This window comes from Mesoplodon mirus, assembly GCF_964341445.2.
Source record: "Mesoplodon mirus genome assembly, chromosome: 8".
In the NCBI taxonomy this organism is placed as follows: Eukaryota; Metazoa; Chordata; class Mammalia; order Artiodactyla; family Ziphiidae; genus Mesoplodon; species Mesoplodon mirus.
In genome coordinates this window covers 74213776-74230989 of record NC_138984.1, presented here as the reverse complement: position 1 = coordinate 74230989, position 17214 = coordinate 74213776, and the positions used below count along the sequence as shown (strand labels likewise).

General features: G+C 39.9%; 1 protein-coding gene across 13 annotated transcripts in view; it reads right to left on the bottom strand.

Annotated features, from left to right (window-relative positions):
- The window catches only part of PKP4 (plakophilin 4), a 249075-nt gene that overhangs the window by 165635 nt on the left and 66226 nt on the right, over nucleotides 1–17214 (bottom strand). For 11 of the 13 annotated variants that reach the window (XM_082630307.1, XM_082630309.1, XM_082630310.1 and 8 more), the window contains one exon: nucleotides 159–295. The exons of 1 other annotated variant lie outside the window; for it this stretch is intronic. In XM_082630307.1, coding sequence (XP_082486433.1) covers nucleotides 159–290 — 132 coding nt within the window. In that variant the 5' untranslated portion in view covers nucleotides 291–295. Of the gene's footprint in view, nucleotides 1–158; nucleotides 296–17214 lie in introns of those variants that run through there. One more of the 13 variants, XM_082630304.1, reaches the window with a different exon arrangement.

Sequence of the window (17214 nt, the reverse complement as noted above, 5' to 3'; positions counted from 1 at the left end):
TGCCAGTCATCCCAATGTATTCAGGGATGTAAACACCTTATAATTAGAAAACGTGAAGGCGTCAAGGACGTTAGACAAATTGAAAACACATCCAAAGATTAATTTTTAAAGGCATTGAAGAAATAATTTATTGCAAAGTCTAAAATCAGAGGATGTACCTGCTCCTTCACGGAAGCTAGAATAGTGGTGGCTGTGGTCTCGGGTTCCATGCCTGGGCCAGTGGGGGCAGCTTCCTGGCGGGTCTGTGGTTGCCCCTCCTCCACCAATGAGGCCTGCTCAGGAGCTGGCATTCCTCCTGCAATCAAGCAGGCAAAGGGTTAACACTTTCTCCTCCGCTCCTGGGCAGGAACAGGCAGGGGCTGAGCGTTTGCAGATGGTTCCTAGGAACTACTACAGATTCTACACACCATGATCACAACACCATACGGCTATGTGATTTCTAAAAGGCAACATCTAGGGCCAAGGTATAGCTAGTACTACCAAATACTAAAAAATAACAACAGAATAAGAATGATAATAATAATAAACACTGAGAAAACACTTAAACAACATCATAGTAAAAAATGATGTGAAAAGGGTTAGGGAAGAGGACTCCAAAGTATACTGAGGACACTAAGGCTGTTAGATGCTATAAAATCACTGAATTTTCTAAACAGTTAACCATTAAGTAAATATGATTTTCTTATCACGAACAAAATAATAACACTCTAGATTGCTATACGGGTCAGTTTTCAGAGAAGTGTACGCACAGGAAGACACCTACGAACGTGCAAATGCTTTATGATTACAGAAGAGGTTTATTCAACAGAAGAAAAAGGGGTTAAAACTTATGAAAGGCTTGAAAATAAGCAAAATTCTGCTGTATTTAAAAGAAATACAAGGCATTAATAACCAGCAATAAAGATAACATTGGTGGAGTATTATAGCTAGCTTGGTTTCCTTAGAGGAATATGATTATGCAAAGATGACAATGGCTATGGAGCTGGTGTTGAAAGAGATTTTATTTTTCAGGACCATAGCTTGTGACGAAAGAATGGGTTCTTGGCAGGAGATGAGGTGCCTCTCCTAAGATAAACACATACTGAGAGTGGTATGTTTGCCAGGAAACTTATTGATCTGATGTGGACTTTGTATAAATTTGCAAAAGATGTGGAAAAGGTGTAACCTAAAATGTTGTAAATATTTTAATAACTTGTTTACCTGTCAGTCTCTCTGCCTGTTTCCTCAAGAGTAGAGTCTACCATACCATGAGACTAGCCTAGTGCCTGGCATATAATAATAGATACTCGGGCCTCCCTGGTGGCGCAGTGGTTGAGAGTCCGCCTGCCGATGCAGGGGATACGGGTTCGTGCCCCGGTCCGGGAGGATCCCATATGCCGCGGAGCGGCAGGGCCCGTGAGCCATGGCCGCTGAGCCTGCGCATCCAGAGCCTGTACTCCGCAACGGGAGAGGCCACAACAGTGAGAGGCCCGCATACCGCAAAAAAAAAAAAAAAAAAAATAGATACTCAATGTTTTCCAAATAATTGAATACATGAATGAAGGACTGACTGTTTCTTCCATGTCTCATGACAGTCATTAGGCAAATCTGACCAAGTGCTATGATGCTCATGAGACCTTATTTGTTCAATGCATTACCCTGTGTACTTGTATAGGGACATTTGAGACCATCAATGCTGTTTCTGACATTCTTCTTTTAGCTTTCTCCTAAAAATGACTCTACTGTTGTATTTTGATTTCTTATCAACTTCCACAATGTAGGGCTTCCCTGGTGGCGCAGTGGTTGAGAGTCCGCCTGCCGATGCAGGGGACACGGGTTCGTGCCCCGGTCCGGGAAGATCCCATATGCCGCGGAGCGGCTGGGCCCGTAAGCCATGGCCGCTGGGCCTGCGCGTCCGGAGCCTGTGCTCCGCAACGGGAGAGGCCACAACAGTGAGAGGCCCGCGTACAGCAAAAAAAAAAAAACAACAAACAAAAAAAACTTCCACAATGTTCATTTCTGTAGGATGATCTGGGGACTTTTCCCCCATTCCCTCAAATGTCAGTATCAGCTTGCTGTTTATTTCCAAACTCATAATCTATAAGACAGGGGAAGATGAACATATCACCTGAGCCTCCATCTCATTCTTTACTCTCCTGACTTCCACATTAGTGAAGACGGGGTTAGGTTCCAGGTTGCCACCAGTGGTTGCTTTATTCCTACAATATTAGAAATAGACAATGGGTCTGATGAGTTGGAGCATTTTCCCCCAATGGGATTCTCCATGAGGAGTTCTCATGCCAGCTCTAGCAGGTAAATTCTTTTTTTTTTTTTTTTTTTTTTTTAAATTTGCTTTTGGCTGTGTTGGGTCTTTGTTGCTGCACACGGGCTTTCTCTAGTTGCGGCGAGCGCGGGATACTCTTCATTGCAGTGCGTGGGCTTCTCATTGCGGTGTCTTCTCTTGTTGCAGAGCACAGGCTCCAGGCGCGCGGGCTTCAGTAGTTGTGGCATATGGGCTCAGTAGTTGTGGCACGTGGGCTCTAGAGCACAGGCTCAGCAGTTGTGGCGCACGGGCTTAGTTGCTCTGCGGCATGTGGGATCTTCCCAGACCAGGGATCAAACCTGTGTCCCCTACATTGCAGGCAGATTCTTAACTACTGTCTAGCAGGTAAATTCTTTATCATCCATTTCTGTGGGGCCCAAGGCTGGGGTGCAGCCTCATCTGCAAGGAGGAGAGCCTCCTCAAGGACAAGTGAGAGGAGGACCCTTCAGACTTGGAGTAAGTGGCTCCAGGATCAAAACCTAAGTGCCTTGAACATGAGCCACCCTTTTCTCACTTACAAAAATGGCTTACTATTGCTTAAAAAAAAAAAAAAAAATGGCTTACCAATTCTTCATACAACACCATGGAATGATTTTTATGGCAATCTTTATTTTTGAGTATGTATGTTGTGTTGAGATATAAAATAGTACACTTAAAATATCATCAACTGGATAAAATAACTGTATTCAACCAGTGCTCATTATGTACAAGATTTAAGGTCTATGAAGAAAAAAATGCCCCACAAAGATCTTAGCTTTGCATTTAAGGCTAGTAAAGATATGAAAGCACTCTATGCCATTGAAAAACTACACACCTTAAAATAAGCAGGTGGTTGCAAAGAACAAAAATGTTACTATGCAACAGTGAAACAAATAATGCCAAGAAACAAAAATTTAAAATATCAAGAGTATAATACCATGAAATAACCAATGTGAAAGAAAAAGAGAAGCAAAATTTCAGTGAACAAAGAGAGTTTGAAAAAGAGAGAAACAGAAACATCACTGGGGAAGTAATTATTCTCTACTAAAAATAGGAGGATCCTTACTGTTTAAAGAAAGATACTGAATTATATTTTTGTAATTATATTACATCACTGTGAGTATACCATACTTAATTTCATACTATTTATTTTTTGATGACTGTCCAGATCTATGACAACAGATGAGCATTTTCTGAATACCACTTTGCCCATGTAATATGCAGGGTGATAAGGGAATACAGGTATAAAGCAAGGTCACTGACCATTAGTGGCTCATCATCTAGCTGAGGCAGCAAAATATGAATCAGATCAAGGCAAAGTATAGCAAGACACAAGTGATGGAATAACAATGCTGAAGTTGATAGGAAGAGGTGGTGAAGAGGTTATAAATTTGTACAAGAAACTACTATTCAGCAAAAGAGGAGACTTTCATAGGTAGGTATGATGTTTTTATTCTCAGATTCCTCAAAGACTAGGAGACATTGCAGGCAATCACACCTATGGGATACAGAATGATGACCAGGGTACCCAGGCATAACTCAGGACGAGACACTTCTCTACACCTCTTCTCTGGAACAGTCCCCAAATACCATTACCAGCATGGGACAGAGGAGGGATGCCATAATACTGACAAGCTATACACCTACTGAAGTATTCTGTTCACTTACTTGTAGTTCTCATAACAGTTTGAGGAGTTGAAGGAATCAAGCTAAGACTAAAGTCACAGAATATTATTACCTCTCTCCATTAGCAAAGAAAAAAAAAAAAAGCAATAGGTACTTATATAGCAAAGAGAAGGTGAGAAATTAGGCCTTGTGCTTCCCTCAATGGTCTCAATTTGCCCGAGTTGGGCAATTACATTTTAGGGACCTGAGAAAACTTACAAATAAGTTGCTGAACCATTTTGGCTTTTTGGAGAATCACAGAGAATGGAAGAGGTGCCAGAAAACTGGAAGCAGGAAAATGCCATTGCTGTTTTTGGAAAGAAGAAAGTAGACTCTCTTCACGTTACAAACTAGAGAGCTAGACATAGATCGTGGGTGAGATTCTTACAAGGATTTTATCCAAGAGATGATTTGTGAGAACCAAAAAGGGGCACGCCAAAGAAAAGTCATGTTAAGCTGGTTTAATTTCTCTTTGGCACTGTAACCGTGGAAATGCAGTGTGTCTAGACTCTGGTGAGGCATGTATGGTGTTAGAAGTCCCCTATGGTATAATCAGCAGAGAAATGGGGCTGGCACAAGGTCAACTGCTGACTCTGACAATCTGTAAATAGCTGAACAAAATATATCAACCTACAGAGGTTTCTAATGTAATGCCAGAGAGCTCTGATCTTGGCCCAGCCCTAACCAAAAACTTTGGTCATAATGTAAATAATAATATACAAGGCATGTTCAAATTCTTCAGTGAGTAAGAATACTGTATTTACCAGATGATGAAATTCAAATACAAAAAAACCACTGCTACACTGCAGTGATGAGCTGCCTCTAATGAGATAAAAACACCAGGGATAAACGTAGGGTTTTGTATTTAGTTCAGCTCAGCAGCACACAGGGGAGAAGATTTAGGCACTTCAGACTCAAGAGCAGAATGAGTGAACCATGAGTGAAACAAGGCTGCTGCAAAGCCAAGGTGATGCTATGCTGTATTGATATCAGCATTTAAAAGTGATAGGAAGAAGGGGACAAGTGAGTGTACACCTTTTCCTCAGGTGCCTTGGGACATGTCCAGTTATGGGTGGCACATTAACAGGAATGAACACAAGTGTATCCATTCGAGAGGATGAAAAGATGAGGAAGGGATTTCAGGAGCAAGAACAAGGACAATGAGCTCAAAGCTTAGCCGAGAACACAGGAGGAACAGCTCATGAAACAGTAAGAGGAAGTGTGACCTGAAGAAGAGAAGGACCACGCAGACAGGCAAAAGGTCTATAAACCTCTTCAGGACTGCCAAGTAGAAGTAAAGTTAGACTTTTCAGGTTTAGACTTTTTGGTCCCAAAAGACAGACCAAAAACTAATGGTGTTGTAACAAACTTCTATTAACCTAAATTACTACTGTCTTTATACTCTGAAGCAAATTTGGCTAATAGTTATATTTTATTATATTTATATATTAATATTATATTATAAAACTAAAGATTGGAGCCATGAGGGCAAGCTCATGAGGTCCTTCCTTTTGGAGTGAAGAGTCAAATGTCCATAATTTCAAAAACTGATAACCCCAAAGGTGGTACAATTCCCCATCACAAGAGGTCTTTAATCACAGTTCAGATGATCAAGTAGCAGGGATGGTACAGAAGGCATCCTTCACTGGGTGTGTGTTAGAATCAGGAAACAAAGTTCTCTGAATCTTGAGGCTGACACTAGGATATGACAACATCTACATTTTGAATTGATGTGAATGCTCCTCAGGGGTTTTCAGAATGTCGTCTACCATAACACACCTCTGTGTAAAAAGGCACCTGAAGGCCAGGACACTGTGTTTTCCTGAGGGAATGATGGGCACTGGAAATCTTGGTGCTGACTGTTTCTGTTCAGCTACACAAAAAGCTCAGAGGAGTCTGCAACCAACTCTTACAACTGTGTTCCCATTTTATCCCAGCCTTTCATTACTAAATTTCCTCTTTGCTCAGGTCTCTATTTTTATCATTCTATTGGACGGCATTCTTTTTAACCTTGTGAAACCCTTTTTGGAAAGCTAACTATGAACAGTTATGTGTTTTCACTGCTACATTTATTGAACAAAAATAAGCTTTTGTGTGAAACTGTTAGCATAATATTGTGTGTGTGTCTTACAGTGAACTCTTACAAATTAACAAGAAATTTTTCTGCTCAAGGATGCAGGCCACATACATTCTAGTGTGATTATCTAAGGCTTTCTTTGCAGGCTGTGGATGTAATATATAGGTATAACCTAAGACTCAATAACTACAATCCCTTTTACCACAGATAACACTAATCCACAAAATCATCTTCACTAAATTTCTGAGATAGAAGATCAACTAGATACTGGATTTTCCTCTATTTACTCATTTTACTCTCCTTATAGATAATTTTTGGTCAAAGTATAAGTATACTTTATTTTGTCTTATCCAGTGAAATAAATTAGACTATGTATTTTTTTCCTACTCTTTTGCATTAGTAATCTGGAGTATAACACACATCTCATGACTTCATTTTGAACGCTCAGAAAATGTTATGATGATTGATAACAACCATTTCAAAATTGGTAGGACAAAATAAAGATGTCTAAGAACAAATTAAGACTAATAAAGGACAGAAAATAAGCACAAATATTTAAATTTGATTCAAAGCAATATATTAATAATATAGAATAAAAGTTTGTTAAATAAGCATTAGATAAACAAAATATTATGAGTAAAAATTTAAAAAATTTTTATCATATGTAGCAAAGATAAGTTTCTTTGCTTTACTTATAATGAAACTGGAACAGATATTACAGAAGAAAAGAATGAAGTACTGGGAATTAGGAATATGCCTCAAAAGTAAAACACCTCAGTACCATATGGAGTCTATTCTAGAATTCTAAAAGGAATACTAGATACTTTTCACAGTTATAGTTTAAAAATATCTTGGAAATAAGAAGCATTACAAAAATCTGCAACTGTTTAGGAAGCCTAGAGATAGTTACATACTGAACTTCTAATCAAACAGTTCATCCAAAAAATTTCAATTTCCTGGCAAGAATTTATTTAGAAGGGAGCTATATGCCAAACAGCAGAGTAATTCGAGAGAATGGATTAGATATAGTGGTTAATTATTTTGACTTATGGATTTATTATTACAATCAAAAGATCAATGCACGACAACCTCACACAAAAATAAGCAAAAGGGATGAATAGGTGTTTCAGAAAAGAGAAAATCTAGATGGCCAATAGTGAGTTGCTCAAACTCTTTAGTAATTAGAAAAACGCAAATTCATACTACAATGAGATATCAATACAAAACCACCAAAAGGGCAATACATTTTATCAATATCAAATTTTGGCAAAGATGTGGAACAATGGTAAAAATCACAGGCTACTGATGAGTGTGTAAATGGGAACCATAACCTTGGAACGCATTTTGGCATTTATCTAGTTGAGCTGCTGATAACATATATTACACAGCCCAATAATTCCATTCTTGATTATATAGAGATACTTTTGCACACAAACACCTGGAGAGACATATAAGTATGGTCATGGCAGCACTCTTCGTGAAAGCCATGAATTGCAAATAACCCAAATGACAATTAACAGTGGAATGAATAAATACATTGTGGTATACTCATGCAATGTATTTCACCTATAGCAATAAAACAAATGAACGACAGCTGTGTAACAAGAGTGACTCTCACAAGCATAATGTTGAATAAAAGAAGCAAGTCACAAAAGAAACAAACCGTAGAATTCTGCTTATGTAAAGTTTAAAAAATAGGCAAGATAAAACTATGTTTATTAGGGATGCATGCATTGGTACCAAGGAAATGGTTATCACCAAAGTCAGAGGAATGGTTACCTCTTTGGGTAAAGAAGAGGCTGTGATCTCACAAGGATGCATGAAGAACTTTTGGGGTGCTGGCCTGGCATGGGCAGTAATTAACGGATGTGTATCTTTTGAATTTTTATAATTATATATATATATATATTTTATTCACTCTCCCAGTTTTTTGTGAAAAAGAAAAAATATTAATATAGTGGAACGAGCATATGATAAATTCTTATTAGATATAATTTATAAACAGAATAATTTAGCGTATTTACAAACAGAATACAATAGTGTTTAATAGCTTATATACTAAAGATTATCCATTTTTAAGAGAACTGAATTACTTCTGGTTATAAAGCTACACTAAATATAATTTCATGGTTCATAAATGTCTGGAATTCATTTCAATAAAAGGGGGCTCACATTACAAAATAGAATGCCCTCAACCCTGTACACTATTCAACAGTACTTTCTGAAAATGAAACACATGGTTAATAATAGCACGGCTCACACCTTGAGGCGGCCTCTCACATTGTGTGCGGTGTGAGTGGTGCCCCTTGGAGTCAGCTGGAGTGCTGACATGGTCCCTGTCATGACAGGTAAATCCTGAAAACTGTTAATAAAAACTAAAAATTCTATGTGGCATAAACACAGACTGCACTCTGGTATTTTCAACCTTTCCAAAAATCATTTCTTATGGGGAGCAAAAGAGGAAATCTTTTTGGAAAATAATACGGGTTCAGTTTTTTTAGGATTTGGGATCTTTTGTAGCATATAGATGTCTGGCATGTTAAAAGAGTGTAAAAGAGACAGGATGGGGATAACCAATAGGATAAGAACATAATTAACTCTGAGGGGGGATGACTGGATGGAGACCATACATTTCCGATGACCATACACTTCCGCTCTTTTCCAACTCACGACGCCATGAAATAACAGAAAACTCATTTTCTCTTTTTTAAGATAAGAAAATTAGCCAGTCTAGAGATTCAAAAAATGCCATTGGTGTGCCAACATACTAGAAAAATAATGGCTGCAGACCTATGGCAAAATAACCATAAGAAACCAAAACGCGAAAGAAAAAAAGCCTGCTTGAGAGGCTGGAGCAGTTGGTGAGGGAGCTCAGAGTCAGTGGATCCCAGAACTTGAGGCTCTTAGGCCTGGCCACGATCAGATGATCAAAGGGAGAGAGACAATGACACTAGATGGTCAGTTGGCCCCTGCCCTGGACATGCTCTAGCAGTTGCCACAGGCAAAGAAGGAGGGATCCAGACAGAGCAGGGCCTCAGTCAGCACTGATACCCAGAAGAGGCAGATTCCCTAAACAGAAAACGTAAAGTGGAATAGGTGGACTAACACCCTTGGTGTTAAAACTGAAAACTGTACTGTGCATGTGAGAGAGAAGCAGCCAGAGACCTTGAAAAGAAGACACAGGATAAAAGCAAAAATCTCAACCCATGAAATGAACGGCAAAATGAATTTATGTGAAAAGAGGATTTCATAAGAGTGATGTAAATAATTCTATCTGAGCGCCCCACTCCCCATCCCCCCACCCAAAAAAAAAGAGACAGAGAGAGAAAGAAAGAGATGAAAAAGATAAAAGAACAGTTTGAAGACTAGAGACTAGATGCATAAGTTACGTTTATTTACCAAGAGTACTAGGAAGAGAGAAAAAAGGAGAATAAATACTAAAAGAAGTAAGAAAGGAAAATTTCTCAGAGGTGAAAACTAATATTTAATGGGCCAATAAGTGAATAAAATGAATGAAACAGACTACATCTAGAACAAATGCATTGAAACTTCTACATTCCAAGGATAAGGACAAGACTGTAAATGTTACCATGGAGGAAAAATAAACTGCTTACAAAGGAATGAGAATCAGTTTGGTATCAGACCTCTTATCAACTACAGTGGATACAGTAATAACTTCTAAGTACTGACCAAAAATTATTATTCAAATATAAAGAAAAGAAAGGCATTTTAGGACATACCAGGACCCAAGAAAATGTGGCTTCAATATTCTTTAAAGGAAGTTCTGCAACCAAATAATAAATATGATCAGGGAAGGGTTAGTACACAAGAAACAAGCGTTAAGCAGATAAGTCAGGAAATTGAAGATTAAGTCTAAAGAAACTCCCCAAGATATCAGCAGGAGAGGTGTGGGGAGCTGAAGAAAGTAAAACTGGGACTTCCCTGATGGCAGAGTGGTTAAGAATCCCCCTGCCAATGCAAGCAACACGGCTTCGAGCCCTGATCCGGGAAGATTCCACATGTCATGGAGCAACTAATCCTGTGCACCACAACTACTGAGCCTGTGCTCTAGAGCCTGTGAGCCACAACTACTGAAGCCCGCACTCCGCAACAAGAGAAGCCACCACAATGAGAAGCCCATGCACCGCAACGAAGAGTAGCCCCTGCTTGCCGCAATTAGAGAAAGCCCACACGCAGCAAAAAAGATCCAATGCAGCCAAAATAAATTAATTAATTACTAAATTAAACCAAAAAAACCGCCTAAAACTGTACTAATGTTCTTATTTAAATTACTGGGATGAAGGGCAAACAGAGGAACTCCAGAGGACTGTCCCTTTGCTGCTCCTCTCAGGAACAGGCAGAGCCCACTGCCCGCCCCTTGAACGTGGGGATGGCCTCTGATGACTCAGAATGCGGCCCAAGTGATTCTGTACAACATCTGAGGCTAAACCTTGAAAAGGATTTGCAGCTTCTTTGGGAACCTTGAGATCACTATGCCATGAAAGAGCTCGGGATTAAAAGATGCTACGGGAGACCTTCAAGATGGCAAAGGAGTAAGACGTGGAGATCACCTTCCGCCCCATAAATACATCAAAAGTAACATCTACATGGGGAACAACTCCTACAGAACACCTACTGAATGCTGGCAGAAGACCTGAGACTCCCCAAAAAGCAAGAAAATCCCCACGTACCTGGGTAGGGCAAAAGAAAAAAAGAAAAAACAGAGACAAAAGAATAGGGACAGGACCCACACCTCTGGGAGGGAGCTGTGAAGGAGGAAAGGTTTCCACATACTAGGAAGCCCCTTCACTGGTGGAGACGGGGGTGGGCGGGAGGGAAGCTTCAGAGCCACGGAGGAGAGCGCAGCAACAGGGGTGCGGAGGGCAAAGCGGAGACATTCCTGCACAGGGGATCAGTGCCAACCAGCACTCACCAGCCTGAGACGCTTGTCTGCTTACCCGCCGGGGTGGGCGGGGGCTGGGAGCTGAGGCTCGGGCTTTTGGAGGTCAGATCCCAGGGAGAGGACTGGGGTTGGCTGTGTGAACACAGCCTGAAGGGGGATAGTGAGCCACAGCTAGCTGGGAGGGAGTCCGGGAAAAAGCCTGGAGCTGCCGAAGAAGCAAGAGACCTTTGTTTCAGGGTGCGCAAGGAAAGGGGATTCCTTCCCAGTGTGCCCACAGAAGGCAGAGCACCGCTTATACAAGCTCCAGAGGGGCGCGAGCTGCGGCTATCAGCTCGGACCCCAGAGACGGGCATGAACCACTAATGCTGCAGCCGTTGTCAACAAGAATCCTGTGTGCAAGCGCAGGTCACTATCCATACACCCCTGGGAGCCGGTGCATCACGCCACTGCCAGGGTCCCATGATCCAGGGACAACTTCCCCAGGAGAACACACGGCGTGCCTCAGGCTGTTGCAACGTCATGCTGGCCTCTGCTGCCTAAGGCTCACCCTGCATTCCAATTATGACTACCGTACCCTCCCTCTCCCCAGCCTGAGTGAGCAAGAGAGCCCTAATCAGCTGTTGCTTTAAGCCCCTCCTATCTGGGCAGGGAACAGACTCCTGAGGGCTGCCTACGTGCAGAGGCGGGGCAAAAACCAAAGCTGAACTCTAGGAGCTGTGCGAACAAAGAAGAGAAAGGAAAATTTCTCCGTGCAGCCTCAGGAGCAGCAGATTAAAACGCCACAATCAACTTGATAAATGCTGCATCTGAAGGATACCTAAATAGACAACGAATGTTCCCAAAATTGAAGCAGTGGACTTTGGGAGCAACTGTAGACTTGGAGCTTGCTTTCCGCATCTAATTTGTTTCTGGTTTATAAGTTTATCTTAGTTTAGTATTTAGTGTTTATTATCATTGGTGGATTTGTTTATTGGTTTGGTTGCTCTCTTCCAATTTTGTTTTTAAATATATATATATATATTCTTTCTCCTTTTTCTTTTTGTGAATGTGTATGTGTATGCCTTTTTGTGTGATTTTGCCTGCATAGGTTTGCTTTTACCATTTTTTTTTTCTTTCTTCCTTTTCTTCTGAGCTGGGTGGCTGGCAGGGTCTTGGTGCTCCAGCCAGGTGTCGGGCCTGAGCCACTGATGTGGGAGGGCCAAGTCCAGGACACTGGACCACCAGAAACTTCCTGGCTCCAAATAATATCAATTAGAAAGAGCTCTCCCAGAGATGTTCATCTCAACACTAAGACCCAGCTCCACCCAATGGCCAGCAAGGTCCAGTGCTGGATGCCTCATGCCAAACAACTAGCAAGACAGGAACAGAACTCCACCCATTAGGAGAGAGGCTGCCTAAGTCATACTAAGTTCACAGACACTCCACAACACACCACCGGACGCAGCCCTGCCCACCAGAAGGACAAGATACAGCCTGACCCACCAGAACACAGGCACCAGTCCCCTCTAACAGGAAGACTACACAAGCCACTGAACCAACCTCACCCACTGGGGGCAGAAAATAATAACGATAACCAAAAATAACAGGAACTATCAACCTGCAGCCTGCGAAAAGAAGATCCCAAACACAGTAAGTTAAGCAAAATGAGAAGACAGAGAAACACACAGCAGATAAAGGAGCAAGGTAAAAACGCACCAGACCAAACAAATGAAGAGGAAATAGGCAGTCTACCTGAAAAAGAATTAAGAGTAATGACAGTAAAGATGATCCAAAATCTTGGAAACAGAATGGAGAAAATACAAGAAACGTTGAACAAGGACCTAGAAACTAAAGAGCAAACAAACAATGATGAACAACACAATAAATGAAATTAAAAATACTCTAGAAGGGCTTCCCTGGTAGCACAGTGGTTGAGAGTCTGCCTGCTGATGCAGGGGACATGGGTTCGTGCCCCGGTCCGGGAAGATCCCACATGCTGCAGAGCGGCTGGGCCCATGAGCCATGGCCACTGAGCCTGCATGTCCGGAGCCTGTGCTCCACAATGGGAGAGGCCACAACAGTGAGAGGCCCGTGTAAGGCAAACAAACAAACAAACAAACAAAAACTCTAGAAGGATTCAATAGCAAAATAACTGAGGGAGAAGAACGGATAAGTGACCTGGAAGACAAAATGTGGAAATAACTGCTACAGAGCCGAATAAAGAAAAAACAATGAAAAGAATTGAGGACAGTCTCAGAGACCTCTGGGACAACATTAAACGCATCAACATTCAAATTACAGGGATCCCACAAGAAGAAAAGAAAGGGTCTGAGAAAATATTTGAAGAGATTATAGTTGAAAACTTCCCTAATATGGGAAAGGAAATAGTCAATCAAGTCCAGGAAAAGCAGAGAGTCCCATACAAGATAAACCCAAGGAGAAACACGTCAAGACACATATTAATCAAAAATTAAATACAAAGAAAAAATATTAAAAGCAGCAAGGGAAAAGCAACAAATAAAATACAAGGGAATCCCCATAAGGATAACAGCTGATCCTTCAGCAGAAACTCTACAAGTCAGAAGAGAGTGGCAGGACATATTTAAAGTGATGAAAGGGAAAAACATAAACCAAGATTACTCTACCCAGCAAGGATCTCATTCAGATTCAGTGGAGAAATTAAAACCTTTACAGACATGCAAAAGCTAAGAGAATTCAGCACCACCAAACCAGCTTTACAACACATGTTAAAGGAACTTCTCCAGGCAGGAAACACAAGAGAAGGAAAAGACCTACAATAACAAAGCCAAAACAATTAAGAAAATAGTAATAGGAACATACATACTGATAATTACCTTAAATGTAAATGGATTAAGTGCTCCCACCAAAAGACACAGACTGGCTGAATGGATACAAAAACAAGACCTGTATAGATGCTGTCTACAAGAGACCCACTTCATATCTAGGGACACATACAGACTGAAAGTGAGGGAATGGAAAAAAGATACTGCATGCAAATGGAAATCAAAAGAAAGCTGGAGTAGCAATACTCATATCAGACAAAATAGACTTTAAAATAAAGACTATTACAAGAGACGAAAAAGGACACTACATAATGATCAAGGGATCAATCCAAGAAGAAGATATAACAATTGTAAATATTTATGCAATCAACATAGGAGCACCTCAATACATAAGGCAAATGCTAACAGCCATAAAAAGGGAAATCGACAGTAACACAATAATAATGGGGGACCTTAACATCCCACTTTCACCAATGGACAGATCATCCAAAATGAACATAAATAAGGAAACACAAGCTTTAAAAGACACACAGGACCAGATAGACTTTATTGATATTTATAGGACAGTCCATCCAAAAACAACACTTCTCAAGTGCTCACGGAACATTCTTCAGGATAGAACATATCTTGGGTGACAAATCAAGCCTCAGTAAACTTAAGAAAATTGATATTGAATCAAGTATCTTTTCTGACCAGAGCCCTATAAGACTCCATATCAACTACAGGAAAAAAAACTGTAAAAAATACAAACATATGGTCACTAAACAACATGCTACTAAATAACCAAGAGATCACTGAAGAAATCAAAGAGGAAATAAAAAAATACCTGAAAACAAATGCCAATGAAAACATGAAGACCTAAAACCTATGGGATGCAGCAAAAGCAGTTCTAAGAAGGAAGTTTATAGCAATACAATCCTACCTCAAGAAACAAGATAAATCTCAAATAAACAACTTAACCTTACACCTAAAGCAATTAGAGAAAGAAGAACAAAAACCCTAAAGTTAGCAGAATGAAAGAAATCATAAAGATCAGATCAGAAATAAATGAAAAAGAAATGAAGGAAACACTAGCAAAGATCAATAAAACTAAAAGCTGGTTCTTTGAGAAGATAAACAAAATTGATAAACCATTAGCCAGACACATCAAGAAAAAAAGGGAGGAGACTCAAATCAATAGAATTGGAAATGAAAAAGGAGAAGTAATAACTGATACTGCAGAAATACAAAGGATCATGAGAGATTACTACAAGCAACAAAATGCCAATAAAATGGACAACCTGGAAGAAATGGACAAATTCTTAGAAGAGCACAACCTTCTGAGACTGAACCAGGAAGAAATAGAAAATATAAACAGACCAATCACAAGCACTGAAATTGAAACTATGATTAAAAATCTTCCAACAAACAAAAGCCCAAGACCAGATGGCTTCACAGGCGAATGCTATCAGATATTTAGAGACGAGCTAACACCTATCCTTCTCAAACTCTTCCAAAATATAGCAGAGGGAGGAACACTCCCAAAATCATTCTAGAGGCCACCATCACCATGATACCAAAACCAGACAAAGATGTCACACACAAAAAAGAAAACTACAGGCCGGTATCACTGATGAACACAGATACAAAAATCCTCAGCAAAATACTAGCAAACAGAATCCAAAAGCACATTAAAAAGATCATGCACCATGATCAAGTGGGGCTTATCCCCGGAATGCAAGGATTCTTCAATATACACAAATCAATGTGATACACCATATTAAGAAACTGAAGGATAAAAACCATATGATAATCTCAACAGATGCAGAGAAAGCTTTCAACAAAATTCAACACCCATTTATGATAAAAACCCTCCAGAAAGTAGGCGTAGAGGAAACTTACCTCAACATAATAAAGGTCATATATGACAAACTCACAGCCAACATCATCCTCAATGGTGAAAAACGGAAACCATTTCCTCTAAAATCAGGAACAAGACAAGCTTGCCCACTCTCACTGCTATTATTCAACATAATTTTGGAATTTTTAGCCACAGCAATCAGAGAAGAAAACGAAATAAAAGGAATCCAAATTGGAAAAGAAGTAAAACTGTCACTATTTGCAGATGACATGATAATATACAGAGAGAATCCTAAAGATGTTACCAGAAAACTACTAGAGCTAATCAATGAATGTAGTAAACTTGCAGGATACAAAATTAATGCACAGAAATCTCTTGCATTCCTATACACTAACAATGAAAGATCAGAAAGAGAAATTAAGGAAACAATCCCATTCACCATTGCAACAAAAAGAATAGAATACCTAGGAATAAACCTACCGAAGGAGGTAAAAGACCTGTACTCAGAAAACTATAAGACACTGATGAAAAAAATCAAAGATAACACAAACAGATGGAGAGATATACCATGTTCTTGGATTGGAAGAATCAATATTGTGAAAATGACTATACTAACCAAAGCAATCTACAGATTCAGTGCAATCCCTATCAAACTACCAATGGCATTTTTCACAGAACTGGAACAAAAAATTTTACAATTTGTATGGAAACACAAAAGACCCCTAATAGCCAAAGCAATCTAGAGAAGCAAAAGCGGAGCTGGAAGAATCAGACTCCCTGACTTCAGACCATACTAGAAAGCTACAGTAATCAAGACAGTATGGTACTGGCACAAAAACAGAAATACAGATCAGTGAAACAGGATAGAGTGCCCAGAGATAAACCCAAGCACATATGGTCACCTTATCTTTGGTAAAGGAGGCAAGAATATACAATGGAGAAAATACAGCCTGCTCAATAAGTGGTGTCGGGAAAACTGGACAGCTACATGTAAAAGAATGAAATTAGAACACCTCCTAACACCATACACAAAAATAAACTCAAAATGGATTAAAGACCTAAATGTAAGGCCAGACACTATAAAACTCTTAGAGGAAAACACAGGCAGAATACTCTATGACGTAAATCACAGCAAAATCCTTTTTGACCCACCTCTTAGACGGAAATAAAAACAAAAATAAACAAATGGGACCTAATGAAATTTAAAAACTTTTGCACAGCAAAGGAAACCATAAACCAGACGAAAAGACAACCCTCAGAATGGCAGAAGATATTTGTAAATGAAGCAACTGAGAAAGGATTAATCTCCAAAATATACAAGCAGCTCATGCAGCTCAATATCAAAAAAACAAACAATCCAATCAAAAACTGGGCTGAAGTCCTAAACAGACATTTCTCCAAAGAAGACAGACTGGTTGCCAACAAACACATGAAAGGATGCTCAACATCACTAATCATTAGAGAAATGAAAATCAAAAATACAATGAGGTATCACCTCACACTGGTCAGATGGCCATCATCAAAACATCTATAAACAATAAATGCTGGAGAGGGTGTGGAGAAAAGGGAACCCTCTTGCACTGTTGGTGGGAATGTAAATTGGTACAGCCACTATGGAGAACAGTATGGAGGTTCCTTAAAAAACTAAAAATAGAACTAACATAC